Source organism: Balaenoptera acutorostrata, chromosome 20 (assembly GCF_949987535.1).
Source record: "Balaenoptera acutorostrata chromosome 20, mBalAcu1.1, whole genome shotgun sequence".
NCBI lineage: Eukaryota > Metazoa > Chordata > Mammalia > Artiodactyla > Balaenopteridae > Balaenoptera > Balaenoptera acutorostrata.
This window is the reverse complement of record NC_080083.1, coordinates 54,539,805-54,552,762: the sequence shown is the minus strand read 5'-3', so window position 1 is coordinate 54,552,762 and position 12,958 is coordinate 54,539,805. Positions and strand designations below refer to the sequence as shown.

General features: G+C 57.6%; 1 protein-coding gene and 1 long non-coding RNA gene across 3 annotated transcripts in view; one reads left to right on the top strand and one right to left on the bottom strand.

Moving 5' to 3' along the window:
• Positions 1-4,475, top strand: part of LOC130705845 (uncharacterized) — a 35,518-nt gene extending 31,043 nt beyond the window's left edge. For both annotated transcript variants that reach the window (XR_009006224.1, XR_009006225.1), the window contains exons 2-4: positions 1,650-1,887; positions 3,494-3,763; positions 4,293-4,475. This is a non-coding gene — a long non-coding RNA (uncharacterized LOC130705845). The remainder of the gene's footprint in view (positions 1-1,649; positions 1,888-3,493; positions 3,764-4,292) is intronic.
• A 4,725-nt stretch (positions 4,476-9,200) lies between these two features.
• Positions 9,201-12,536, bottom strand: SOCS3 (suppressor of cytokine signaling 3). The gene is made up of 2 exons (XM_007185781.2): positions 12,232-12,536; positions 9,201-11,676 (listed from the first exon to the last, which is right to left on the bottom strand). Exon 2 carries the CDS (start codon positions 11,586-11,588, stop codon positions 10,872-10,874), a length of 717 nt encoding a protein of 238 aa, XP_007185843.1. The 5' UTR covers positions 11,589-11,676; positions 12,232-12,536; the 3' UTR covers positions 9,201-10,871.
• Between the last annotated feature and the right edge of the window lie 422 nt (positions 12,537-12,958).

The window sequence follows — 12,958 nt, the reverse complement described above, 5'->3', positions numbered from 1 at the left end:
GTATACCCCAAATTCATGTCTATGTGGAGTCTGTGCTTGTGACCTTATTTGGAAATAGGGTCTTTGCAGATGTAGTTAAAGATGAAGTCATACTAGATGTGTTTGGGTCCTAATCCAATGACTGGATACAAGAAGAGGGAGATTTAGTCATAGGCACACGGGGAAGACAGCCATGTGAAGACAGAGGCAAAAACTGGAGTGATGCGTCTACAAGCCAAGGAACGCTAAGGATTGCTGGTGATCACCAAATGCTGGGGAGAGGGAGGGAAGGATTCCCCCCCCTAGAGACTTCAGAGGGCACATGGCCCTGCTGATATCTTGATTTGGGACTTCTGTCCTCCAGGACGGTGAGAAAATCTGTTTCTGTTGTTTTAAACCCCCTAGTTTGTGGACCTTTGTTATAGCAGCCCCAGGAAACTCATACAAGCACCAAATGTCAAACAGAGGGCAGTTGTGGAAAACAAGAAGGAAATGCAGCAGGGCACAGAAAGGAAAGGCTTGGAAGAGACCAAGGAGGAGACAGGAAGGAACACTTCCTAAGTATCCTCCTCCCACCAGGGACGGGAAATGGTGGCCAAGCCTTGCCAGGCTCCACTTTCCTCATAGCAGGGGTGTGGGGGGTTGGATGGGGGTGAATGTGGGAGGTCATTTTGAATCTTGCTGGTCCCAGGGAGACCCTGCTAATAATACTAAACCTGTGACATGGTCTTGTCTCTACCTCACGATGATCCATGAAGTGGGTTTTGTTGAGATCCCTGTGTATAGATTAAGAACCAGGGCAAGACTGTTAAGTACCCGCCTAAGGTCATTTGCCAGGAAGCAGTGATCTGGGACACACACCCAGCTTTCCTGCCACACAGTGGCGCTCTGCCCTCTGCCGGTCCCGGGCTCCTGTGCCCATGTCCGGGGTCTCGGAAGGGTTGGCAGATGCTGGCCATGGGCAGGGATGCTGCAGCCCAACTGCCTGGGTTTGGACCCAGCTCTGCTCCTGGTTAGCTGTGTGACCTTAGGCATGTCACATTACATCCCTGTTCTGTAGTTCCCTCCACTATAAAAATGGGGACAATAATAGGAACTAACTCATGGGGTTGCTGGAGAATTAAATGCTCCAAGAAATGTTCCTACCTTGCTTTATATATATATATATATATATATATATATATATATATATATATGTTTACCTACTTTTTAAAAAATTAATTAATTAATTAATTTATTTATGGCTGTGTTGGGTCTTCGTTTCTGTGCGAGGGCTTTCTCTAGTTGTGGCGAGCGGGGGCCACTCTTCATCGCCGTGCGCGGGCCTCTCACTGTCGCGGCCTCTCTTGTTGCAGAGCACAAGCTCCAGACACGCAGGCTCAGTAGTTGTGGCTCACGGGCCTAGTTGCTCCACGGCGTGTGGGATCTTCCCAGACCAGGGCTCGAACCCGTGTCCCCTGCATCGGCAGGTGGATTCTCAACCACTGCGCCACCAGGGAAGCCCTGTTCCTACCTTTCATGTGCTTAGAATAGTGCTTGGCGCATCAGAAGCAGGCCACGAAAGTATGTGAAATAAATAAAATATGTGGGTGAAGGTTCTTTCCCTGCAGGGTCGGGGCCAAGAAGAGGGCCTATGGGATGGTGAACGTTTCTTTATTCTTACTCCACAGGCCAGGGGGAGACCAAGGCCAACAGCATTCTCGTGCAGTCCTTGTCTGTTTCCCACTGAACCCTCCAGAGACCAGCAGGGAGGGCCCCTGAGACCAGAGAGCAGAGTCCTGGGCAGGCTGACTCAGTTGCTCGAATCCTCCCTCCAAGGCCAAGAACACCTGTGATCCTGGTTCAGGCCAGCTTTCTCCTCCCAGAGGAAAGCTCGGACCCCTGCCATCACCTCGCCGCCGAATCCTGGTCAGTCATCTCCCAGTTAGCTGTGTTGCTCACAGTGGGAAGCTAGACTGGGGTGATTCACCATCACGCATCACCCCATGGAAAGCTCATCTACAGCGCACATCGGAGGGATGGTACTGGGCGTTGCGTTTACAGACGGAGCTCAAAATGTGCTGAGCGGCTTGTGCGTGCAGCAACGTGCCCAGCCCGGGCACATCCAGGAAGTCCTCCAGGCATCTCTGGCCATTTCTCCATCTTTCTCTCGGGGGCCTGCAGCCTCTACCGGGCATCTGGCCCTTTTAATTGCTTCCTCTCCAGATGTCTCTCCTACCAGTGACAGAGCCCGGCCTGATGGTCCCAGGGCCTTGTATATTCTGCCAGGGTTGAGGCCCCTCCCCTCCCCCACTCAGGATGGACCAGCTCAGTCCTTACCCTGGTGTGGGCACAAGGTCTCTTGTTGCAGCTGGGCCCCTTGGCTGACCTTCTCAGCTCCTTCTCTAAGGCTGGAGAGGCCTGGCAGGATGCCTGCAGGCTCCTCCCCTCCACTCCAGGGCTCTGGCCAGAGCCTGGTCAGGGTCCTTGCTGAGTTCCCAGCCAACCCCTGGAGTGATGGCCTGAGGAGTCCAGTGGGGAAACCCCAGTGTGTAGGGCAGTATTCCATTGACTGTCCCCACCCCCTGATTGGGCAATGCTGGCTGGTCTCTGAATAGCTTCTGGGTGGCCTTCCCGCCAGACCCCCTTGCCTACTTTCACCAGGTGCCAAGGAACACTGAAAAGGGCAGCAAATGGCTAGGGGACCACGCTCAAAAGCCAGCCTGCCTCCCTCCCAAGCTGGCTCCTTTCCCTCCAGCCGCCTTTTTATAGAACTGTATTGCAGAAGGGGATATAGAGGTCATCTCATCCCTCCCCCGGCTTCCAGAAGGAATAGTTTAGAGTGATATTGGGGTTCTCTGAGGCTTTACGCAAAACTCTGCACATTGGGTTGGCCAGAGGTCTCTCTGGAGTTTCCTTGGCAATTCTACATCCATTGGGAACACCAGCCCTGAACGTCTGAGGCTCCCAGCCGCTGGGAGATGGGATGACCCTGGCGTTCCCTGCAACCACCCAAAGTCTCCATGGATGGAATGGCAGCCCCAGGACTGTCCCCCAGGGCTAACTGGTCTCTGATGAGAGCCAAGTGTGGATCCAGCTGCCATTTGGGTCCCTTGGGGGGCCTTCACAGTAGCTGCTAAATGGAGGTCCTGGATGGTGGGGACTCACACACACAGGTGCAGGTAGTGGTGGAAAGGTCAGGTGATCAGTGTTCTAAGTCTGCTCCTTCCACTAATCGTCTGTGTGACTTGAGGCACGCCTAAATCCCTTGACACCTTAGTTTGCTCATCTGGAAAACGCAACATATTTCATTTGAGCTGCCTCACTTACCTCCGAGTTATATAAGGAGGGAAGAGCGAGATAATATATTAGGATGTGTTTTGAAAAAAACAAAAGTGCTATTCATGCCAACACAAGGTATTAAAAATAAAAGATGCCTATTTGCTTCCCGAAGTAAAAGTTGTAAACGATTTAAATCATATTTTAACGACTCCAGAAACCCCTTTATTTAAAGACATTTCCTTCTTTTGTACAGTCGGGGTCAAGCATTTGGTGGGCTTCCACTGGGCGCCACCGACTCTGCCGGATTTTGTGATGAATGTAAAAAACTGGAAGATCCAGTGCCTGGTGCAGAGTAGGCATTCAATAAGTTATCATCGAAGGAATGAATAAGAGAGTTCTTCCTTCGAAGAGTTCATATTCCAGTCTGGAGGAAACTGGCAACCACCACAGAGAGGCAGAATTGGAAGAGGGAGAAGGGCTGTCTGGACTGGTGGGATAACCCCGATGTGAAACGGGCTCACAGGTGAGCACAGGTGTGAAGCCTATGGTGGGCAGGTAAGGAGACCACCTTGATGGGAGGAAGTAAGTCTCCCAGTGTGAGGTGGAGTGGGTGGGGGAGTTGAAGACAATGAGCTTTCCTCTAGGGTGAGAGTCTGAATGTATTGGAAGCGGCTTAGAGGAAAGTGCCATGGGAACCAGTGTGCATCCTATGGGGAAGGGCTGTGTGATATGATGATGAAAGCAGTATTTTCAGAAGATGAGCCTGGCATGGAAGTGCCTGATGGGGACACACCAAACGTCTTGAAGTTCCCCAAAGTCTTCTTTTCCCTTTTTTGGCCATTTCCCTGTTTCTGATCATTAGAATGCCCCACTGTCCCACGCCTGCCAAGGGAACACCTGCTGTTTCCCATCACCAGAGTCACCTCTTCTGGGAAACCACTGTAGGTCATTTCCTCCTGGGGGCCTCCAGCTGTACCCTGTATACCATTTTATTTTTATACTCATTCCTTTTTAGGATACTTCTTGGTTTTCACGTCTGGTTCCCCTTTCAGACTGTAAGCCTCTTGAAGTCTGAATGTTTCCTGGTTGGCAGTGATCTCTCCAGCATTGGTCACAGTGCCCAGAACGGGGCTCCCACCTGCACTGATATCACCTGGGGCACTGGGCAGGTAAGCACCAGGTACTCATGCACCCTAAAGCTCAGAAACACTGCAGCCCCCATCACACAACTTCGTGGGACCCCCACCCACAAAGATCATACTGTGAATAGCGCCCCCTGTGGTTGTGTACACATCATACCAGCCTCCTGGAGGACTGGATCCTCATGGGTTTTATGTTTCATGTCTATACCTTCATCATCCTGAATGTTATGGATACCAAATAGCATTTTCTGTATGAAAAGAAGATTTGAGATTTGGGGGAGGGGAGGTGAAAGAGAGGAAACATTTTCTTGTGTAATGTAGATAACGAGCTTGCATTGTTTGCTTCTTCTTTTAAGTCTAGGTTCTCCACCTTTCTCTAAGGCTGGGCCTGATTATTACAACGACTAGCAGCTGTGATCGTATTTACGAGGAAAGCGTGCAGTTTTAGTATTCAGAGCCCTGGCTTCTCTTCAGATGAGAGCCGGGGGCCTCTGATTCTCTCTGCAATGCAGCCTTCCAGGCCACTGCTGTTGCTTAAGGCTGTGCTGCAATCCGGAGCACTCAGGAGTGGGAAGTCCAGAGTTCTCCCCACTTCTGGGAACAGCCCTCCATCCCCCTCCCCGCGCCAGCTTCCACAGGCAGTCCTCATGACAGTGGGTCAGGCTAACCCAGGGTTTCACAAATGCCTGGCCTGTTCCCAGCACAGCACAGCTGGGAGGGCTCAGCACTGGGGGAAGGAGCACCATCCCCCTCCCCCTGCCATCCTCAGCCTGGGGCCCAGGGGCTGGAGCCCAGCAGAGGGAAGGGCTGCACTTGTCTGCACTTGCCCCAGTGTGGGCAGTGATCCTGGGCCTTCCCTCCCTGCTGATTTCCCAGCTCTGGCTTAGTCAAGGTTCAAGGAGGAAATTCCCTGTCCCAGGAAGTGAGGAGGATCCAGGCTTGTCTTCCCCAAAGGAAGCGAGTGGTCGCAGAGTCACCTGAGGAGGTGTTGAGTATTGAGATTCCCCACTCTCCTTGGGGCTTCTGATTCAGAAAAGCTGGGCTTGGAGTCCGGGAATCAGCAATTTCATCCACTCCCTCGGGGCTAGCCGCAGGTGGTTCTTTGGCTTTCATGAGCCTTGGGAGGGGGGCAGCTCTGGGAGGTGAGAAGGGTTGAGCCCAAAAAGCCCTGTATTCTCAGGTAGGACCTCCGGCTCTCTCTAATGAGCTCCATGACCCTGGAATAACTGCCCTTGTAATCCAAGTCTCACTTTCACTATCACTGAAATGGATGTGTGACCCAAGGGAAGGGTGATCAAATGTCCTGGACATTCAGGGATACTAACCCAGGACAAGCTGGTCACCATACCTGAGGATGAGACAGGACTGTGGATGTTCGAGGTACTGGAAATGTGACTTAAAGATGAGTCTTTGCGGCACAAATAGCAGTCTGTTTATTTTATTTACATTTTAACTAGTGTCTGTCACTTCCACTAAATCTCTGGAGAGCAGGAGGAGCAGGGCCTTGTCTTGTTCACAATCAATCCCCTGACACACAGGATGTGTTAATGGGTACTTGCTGAGTGAATGAATGAATGAGTGAGTGAATGAGTGACTGACAGGCAGGGGCGGGGGGGCTCCAAGGACAGTGGTCTGGGGGGGAAGGGGCTGCCGGCCTGGGGGCGGGGGGGATCTCGGCTCCCCTGGGAAAACTTGATCCACTCATGGCCGGCAAACAGTCAGGGTTTTCTGAGCAGCCTCCCCTCGGAGGGGTCAGTGACCCCCAGGGACGAAGGACTGCCTCCCTCCCTCCCTCCCTCTCTCCCCCCAGAAGCCCCGGGCGCGCCGGTCCATCCTCTCTCCTCCCTCTCCCGCCCCCCACCCCAGGGAGGTGCGCCTGGCAGCCTCCCGGCCGAATTTCCTGGCACTCGGCTGAGAATAAACAGCACTCTGCGCCTGTAATTCCGTTGCCATGGCGACCGCTCCGCGGGCGGCGGGGGCGTGGCGGGGGCGTGGCGGGGCGTGGCCTGCCCTCCGAGCTCACTTTCGGCTGGGCCGCTACTGCGGCGGCGGCGGCGGCGGCGGCGGCGGCGCCGGCGGCGCGGGCCCGGGAGATGCCACCCGCCAGGCTCCGCGCGGACATTCTTCGCATAGCTCCGTTAGGGCTCCCGCGGTGTCCGGGAAGTGACTCTTCCTGGCAGAGGCCGGCCTCCAGAGCGACGCGCCCGCCTGCCCGCTCGCCCGGCGGCCGCCCGAACCGGAGGGGGCGGGACGCGGCGCGGGAAGGTGCGCCCGGGACCGGGTTCTTCCCACCTCGGTCTCGGTCTTCCCGGTCCGCCCCTGTGCACATTGTCCCCCACCCCGCAGGCTTCTGTCTCTGCTTAGACGCCCTCTGTGGCTATCTGACTCTGCCCTCTCTCTCTCTCTCTGCCTGGTACTCCGGCGGTGCCCCCTCCTAAACATCCTTAGACTAGGACACACGTGCCCGCTTATTTTCCATCTCCAGCTCCCCTGTCTGTGGCCTCCTTCCTTCGCTCCCCCAGAGCAGGCCTCAGAGTTCCCGTTCCTGGCTCTAACTCATCAGGAGGCCTGCCCAAAAACAGCACCACCGGGGAGAGGATAAGGACCTCTTGGGGGTGGATTCCTACAGCGCTTGAAGCAGGGTAATAGGGCCCACGGTCTGGGGAGCTCCATCTCCTCCCTTTCTGTTGGCCAGGGACCCACAGCTGGGCTTAACCCCCTGTGCTTAACCCCCTTTGAGGCTCAAGCCGCAGACTTTTCCCCATGCCCTGCAGGACGCTTCTTAGCAAATCTGCGAACCAGGCGCACTCCTCCTCTGGCGGCCAGGACAGAGGGTCGCCCACAAAGTCCTTTGGAGGAGCGGTGTCTGCCTCTGAAAGGACTGAGAAGTACAGAAAGACTTCTGCAACACGGGTTGGTATGAGGAGGGAAAACAGGGAAAAGTGCTGGTGAGCAGAGCAGTCTGAGAGATTCTTGTCCTGATGTTGCCGTTAGCTTGCTGTGTGAAGTCCAGTAAGTTGCTTTCCTTCTCTGGGAGTCACTTTGACTTGTCTGCAAACCAGAAGGTTGGTCCGATCTGTGGTCTGAAAATGGAGAGACCTATGGGAAGGAAGAAGGGTGGGGTGGGCAGCGAGGGAAAAGAGTCAGGGGTCTTCTGCCTCTGAGTTCAACCTCCAAGGGGTAGGGAGAGCCACTTCCCCCCTGCAAGCCCTTTCGTTAGCGCCCTCTAAACACTGGACATCCTGGCTAAACAGCTGCCTTCTGGGCCAAGGACGGGACCTTCGTGTGCTCTGGGTTCCAAGGTTCCATGGAGGCTGTCAGGCCAGCAGATGGTGGGGTGGGGAAGAGCCTACCAAAAGTCTCCCGGGCTCTCGTCCTCCTACGAGGCACTGGGGAGCCAGGCCCCACTGGGTCCCCTCACCTGACCTTGTGCTCTGGGAAGGTGACCTTGCCTGGGTCTGCATTCCCAGTTCCAGAGGTGGTAGTCTCTCTGGTGTGGTTCCTAACGTGCTCTGTCTACTCAGCGGTCTCATGCCTGGCCTGGCCCTTTCTCGTCACTTTAGGTTATTTTCCCCAAAAGTCCAGGAAATGGGAAAGAAAAACGACTTTGTTTATTTACTCTCAGTTGCCTTTTGGACACTGATTCCTGAGCAGCTTATCAGGGGCCAGGAAGAGGGCTCTGGCATTTGTTTCAGGCATCTGAGGCAGAGGAGGGGATGGGGCCCCTGACTTGGGGAGAACACTCATCCAGCTGTCAGGCTTAGGGCCTTGGGGGAGGAAGAAGCATGGAAGGAAAATGTCACAGAGCAGGCACTTTTAGTTTGTCTTTTTAGCAGAACCCTAGTGCTGAGTGTGTATGTGGGGAGGGGGCGGGGGGGCGGTTACCAACCTCTTGACTTTGCAGGGGGCACCTATCTAGGGGCAACCCCGGGCATATACTTTGTGCTTACTTAAGGGAGGCAGAGAGAGTTCCTGGGCTTTGGAAAAATCAAAGGCTCCCGGATTCCTAACCTGTGTCTTTCCCACATTCCCAAGAGGTGTGTCCTTGGGCAGGTTGCTTAACCTCTGTGAACCTGAGATGCCGCTCCCACTCAGCCAACAAATATTTACTGAGCACCGTTCTAGGCATCAGAAGTGACCAGTCCAAGTCCCCGCTCCCATGGAGCACACAGTTGGGTCTGAGAATATGCGGTGATAACACCAGCCTGGTAGGGGTGGCTGGGAAGGTGACCACCAACCCAGGTGGTCTCTGAGTGCCCGGAGGGTGGGAGTGGCGGAAAATAGGTGAATAGATGGCTGCTCTTATTGGGAGGCATGTGGCCCCATCCACTTCTCAGGCTGGGGCTCCTACCCCTGGGGAGGGCCCCACTGCGTGCAGGGTTTGCATCGGGATTCCCCCTCCCCCCACCTCCCATGGACCCGGCTGTGCTGAGGTCACGGGTCACCGCCAGGACCCCATAGTCTGGGCTTTCTCGGAACACCTCCCTGCCAAGGAGCCTAGCGCCTCTAATAGCTTGGAGCCTCTAAAAGCTTTGACCACAGCTCAGCTTATACTCCCTGCAAGCCCTTTGAAGCGCTTCCTTCGAACTTGCTTTGCATATTCTGGTCAGATCTGAATCAGACTAGCAGGAATTACCCCTCTCGGTACAGTCTAGGTGGCTGCCTTAGCTTGTCAGTGACGTGAAGCCGAGTTTGATTCCATCACGAGGAGCGCCAGGGCAGCAAGGGGGTAGAGCCGCCGCCCTCTGATGGAGAGTGTAGGTGTGGGTGAAAGAGCAAGCAAGGCAGAAGGGGCGGGGGAGAAAGGCTCAAGTCAGGTTTTTCATTAAAAAATAGTGCTCTTTATTATAAATTACTGAAATGTTTCTTTTTTGAATATAAATATAAATATGTGCAAAGTTTGACTTGGATTGGTATTTTGTTAAGTTCTTCAAGCATCTCCTATCAGCCTCGAAGGCCTGGGTGGGGGGAGGGGAGAGGACTGGAGGTGGAATCTTTATAAAAGACAGAGTGATTGAGGCAGATTGTAAACATTATTAAAAAACAAAAACGAAACCCAAACAAAATAACAGGAAAAAAAAAAACCAAAAAACACCCCAACACACAGCTGCCCCATCCAGCCCAATACCTGACACAGAAAACTTTGCGTGTTTAGTTTTCCCCAAAAAAGAACAGTTCCAGGTAATTCCATCCCCGCTACATTCCTGTTTCACTGATCAGTGCTATGGCAGAGCGGGAGCAGCTGGGTGGCAGGGCCTCTCGATGACTTCCTGTCTGTGCCAGTCCCCCAGGGTGAGGAGGGAGGGCTGTGCAGGGTCTGGGAGGGCTGTGGAGCCTGGTGGCTCTGCTCTGGCCAGAGCCCAGGCACCACTGGCTGGCCAGTACAAACTGGGCTGGCATTCTTCCTGCACTCAGGTGGAAGGCATGGATCTCTGCTCCCCCCATCCCTCTCCGACCTCCCCCGCCAAATGGTGTGTGGCCGGTGTATGCCCCTCTGAGAATCTCTTGGCCTCTGCCTGGATTGGCTGAGTGTGTGGCTTCTTGTGTGCCAGTCCCTATCCATGGGACAGGGAGCATTTAAGGCAAATCTCCTAGCCAGATACAGTCAGGAGGCACAAAGTAGAATCCCCCATCTTCTCTGTCCAGGATCTGGGGTCAAAGGTGGCTCATCTCCTCCATCTCCTCCAGCCCCATCCCCCAGGTGCTGAAAGGTATATAGCATGGGTGGGGAAAGAAGAATTGACCAGCCCATCCATCCCCTTCCAAATGCCACTCCCCCCTTAAAACGGGGGAAGGGCCCTGGGCTCTCCGGCATTAGATGGACTGTAGGACCTGTGTTTCTGGTGGGCTGTCCGAAGGGGGAGGAAGAGGGGGAGCGGAAAGGTCCCCTTCAGGTCACCCCTTGCCCTTCTCCCCAGTGCCAGAGGTGGAGCAGGCAGCCACCCTCCTCACCTGGGCTGGGCGATGGGGGTGACCATTTCCTTGGCCAGCCGGTAGCCCTGGGCCCCGGAGGCGCCCTCTCTCTCGTCCACCCTTTTCCAGGCCCGCGACTTGCTCAGGTTTAAAGCTCTGTTTTAAACCAAATCAAAGAGCAAACAAGTTCCGTTGGAAAGTTCGAAGATTCCCCGGCAGTTCTCACCAGTTCAACACGCCCGCAGTGTCCCCTGTTTGGAAGCGCAGGGGGGTGGAGAAAGCGGGAGAGGAGAGAGAATCCACTGAGGTCGTTGCTGTGGTCCCCCTGGGCCAGCCGGCTCCTCCGGAGAAGCTGGCGTGGGGGAGGGGCGCTCAGGTGGCTCTCCCCCTCCCCTCAAACACATTCCAGGTACCACCCGCCCAGTTCTGCGGGGGGAGGACCGGAGGGAGGGGCCTGTCCGCCCCCTAGCTCACCCAGAGCTGCAGGACTCTCACGGCTGGATTCTTGTGCTTATGCCATGTGCCATGGAGGAGAGGGGACCCGGGCCCCTAGCCCCTACCCCTGCCCTTTGCTCTCTAGAGGGGGGCATCGTACTGGTCCAGGAACTCCCGAATGGGCCCAGGCAGCTGGGTGACTTTCTCATAGGAGTCCAGGTGGCCGTTAACGGTCTTGCGACAGAGATGTTGCAGAGTGGCCACGTTGGAGGAGAGGGGCCGGCTCAGCACCAGAGGGATCTTCTCGCCCCCCGAGTAGATGTAATAGGCTCTCCTGGGGGGGCTCCCCGGGAGCGGCTGGGTGGACGGCTGCTCGGGCACCTCGGAGGAGGGCGAGGAGGAGGAGGGTTCAGTTGGGGGCGAGGAGGAGGGTTCAGCTGGGGGCGAGGAGAAGGAGGGGGCGCCGGAGGGCGGCATGTAGTGATGCACCAGCTTGAGCACGCAGTCGAAGCGGGGCACTGGCTGCGTGCTCCGAGGATCGCTCTGCAGCGAGAAGCTGCCCCCCTCGCACTGGATGCGCAGGTTCTTGGTCCCCGACTGCGTCTTGACGCTGAGCGTGAAGAAGTGGCGCTGATCCGAGCTGTCGCGTATGAGGAAGGTGCCGGCGGGCTCGGCGCTGAGCAGCAGGTTCGCCTCGCCGCCCGTCACGGCGCTCCAGTAGAAGCCGCTCTCCTGCAGCTTGCGCACTGCGTTCACCACCAGCTGGTACTCGCTCTTGGAGCTGAAGGTCTTGAGGCGCAGGCTGGTGTCCAGGGGGCGGCTCATCCCGGCGGCGGGAAACTTGCTGTGGGTGACCATGGCGCACGGAGCCAGCGTGGATCTGCGCGGCGGCGGCTGCAGCTGCTCGGCGGCCTCCGCACAGCGGCCGCTACCGCATCCCGGGGGGCTGCGGGGAGGAAGGCGCGCGCCGCGTGAGTACCCGGAACCCTCCAGCGCGCCCAGCCCACCCCGGCTCCCCTGCCTCCGCCGAGCGGCCGGGACACCAGCTGCCCTGGAGGCGCTCTCCTGGGCCCTCGTTCCGACCCAGACACCTCACGGAGCCCGCCCAGCCCCCGCCTCCAGGCAGTCCTTTCCCCAGCGCGCACTGGGAAGGCGCCGAGTGGGAAACTCGGGCGCGGAAGTTGGGTCTCCAGGAGCGTGGCCGGGGTGGGGAGCGGGAGAAGGGCCCCCGGGACGCCCTGGGCGCCGCTCAGTCCGGTGGCCCCGGGCGGCAGGGACGGAGAAAGAAATCCGAGGCATGGGGGTAGGGAGAGGACACGAGAAGCCCGAGGGCCCCAGCCTGGGTATTCCGGGAACCTGGGATCTCCGGCTTCCATCCGCTCTGCCCCCTATCTCGTCCCCTCCCTGCCGGGAATGACCCGGGAAGGGGAGGGGAAACCGGGAAAAGCTCCCGGGACTAGCGAACCGCCCCCCCCCTCCACGCCGCGCCCCTCCTTCCTACCTGGTCCCAAACCGAAGTCTCTGGCCTTGGGGCTGCCCCTCCTACGGTCCCCAAGGCGCGGCGGCGGCGCGGTGGCCAGCGGTGGCCCGCGCTGCGCCCAGATGTTGGCGGTCGTGAAGTCCACAAAGGGGCCTCGCGCGCGCGTCCCTCGGGCTTCGCCGGGACGCCCGCCCTGCCCCCTGCGCGCCCCCGGGCTGGCCGGGCGGGGGCGAGGCGAGGGATCGCGGCGGGAGCTGGGCCGGCCGGGCGGCGTGCGGGGCCGGAGTCGCGGCGGCGGCGGCGGCGACGGCGGCGCGAGGAGTCCGAGTCGGAGCCGGCGCTGAGGCCGCGCTCGCGGGTATATACGCGGCCGCGGCGCCCCGCCCCCCGATTCCTGGAACTGCGCGGCCGGCCTTCTTGTAATGTTTAGTCACTACTCGCAGCAATGAAAGGCTGTGCGCGGATGGGAGGGAGGGGCCGCGGGCGACCGAGGGCGGGCCGCGAGCAGGGCCAGAGACCCGCAGAGACGCGCGCAGAGACAAAGCGCAACGCGAGGCAGCCGGGGCGGCCGGCGGGCTAGGCGCCAGCCCCGGCGGCGCGTTCCTGGCAGCGGCCCCTCCCCCGCGCGCGCTCCGCCCCCAACTTCTCATTCACACTTTCCCCCTCCCTTCTAAGAAGGCTAGTTTCTGGCAGAGGCGGGGGCGCCGCTCCCGGAGCGCGGGCAGTTCCAGGAGGCCGAGCGGGAGAG

Coding starts and splice junctions, on each gene's coding strand:
- SOCS3 (XM_007185781.2), bottom strand. CDS start 11,588: ATGGTCACCCACAGCAAGTTTCCCGCCGCCGGGATGAGCCGCCCCCTG.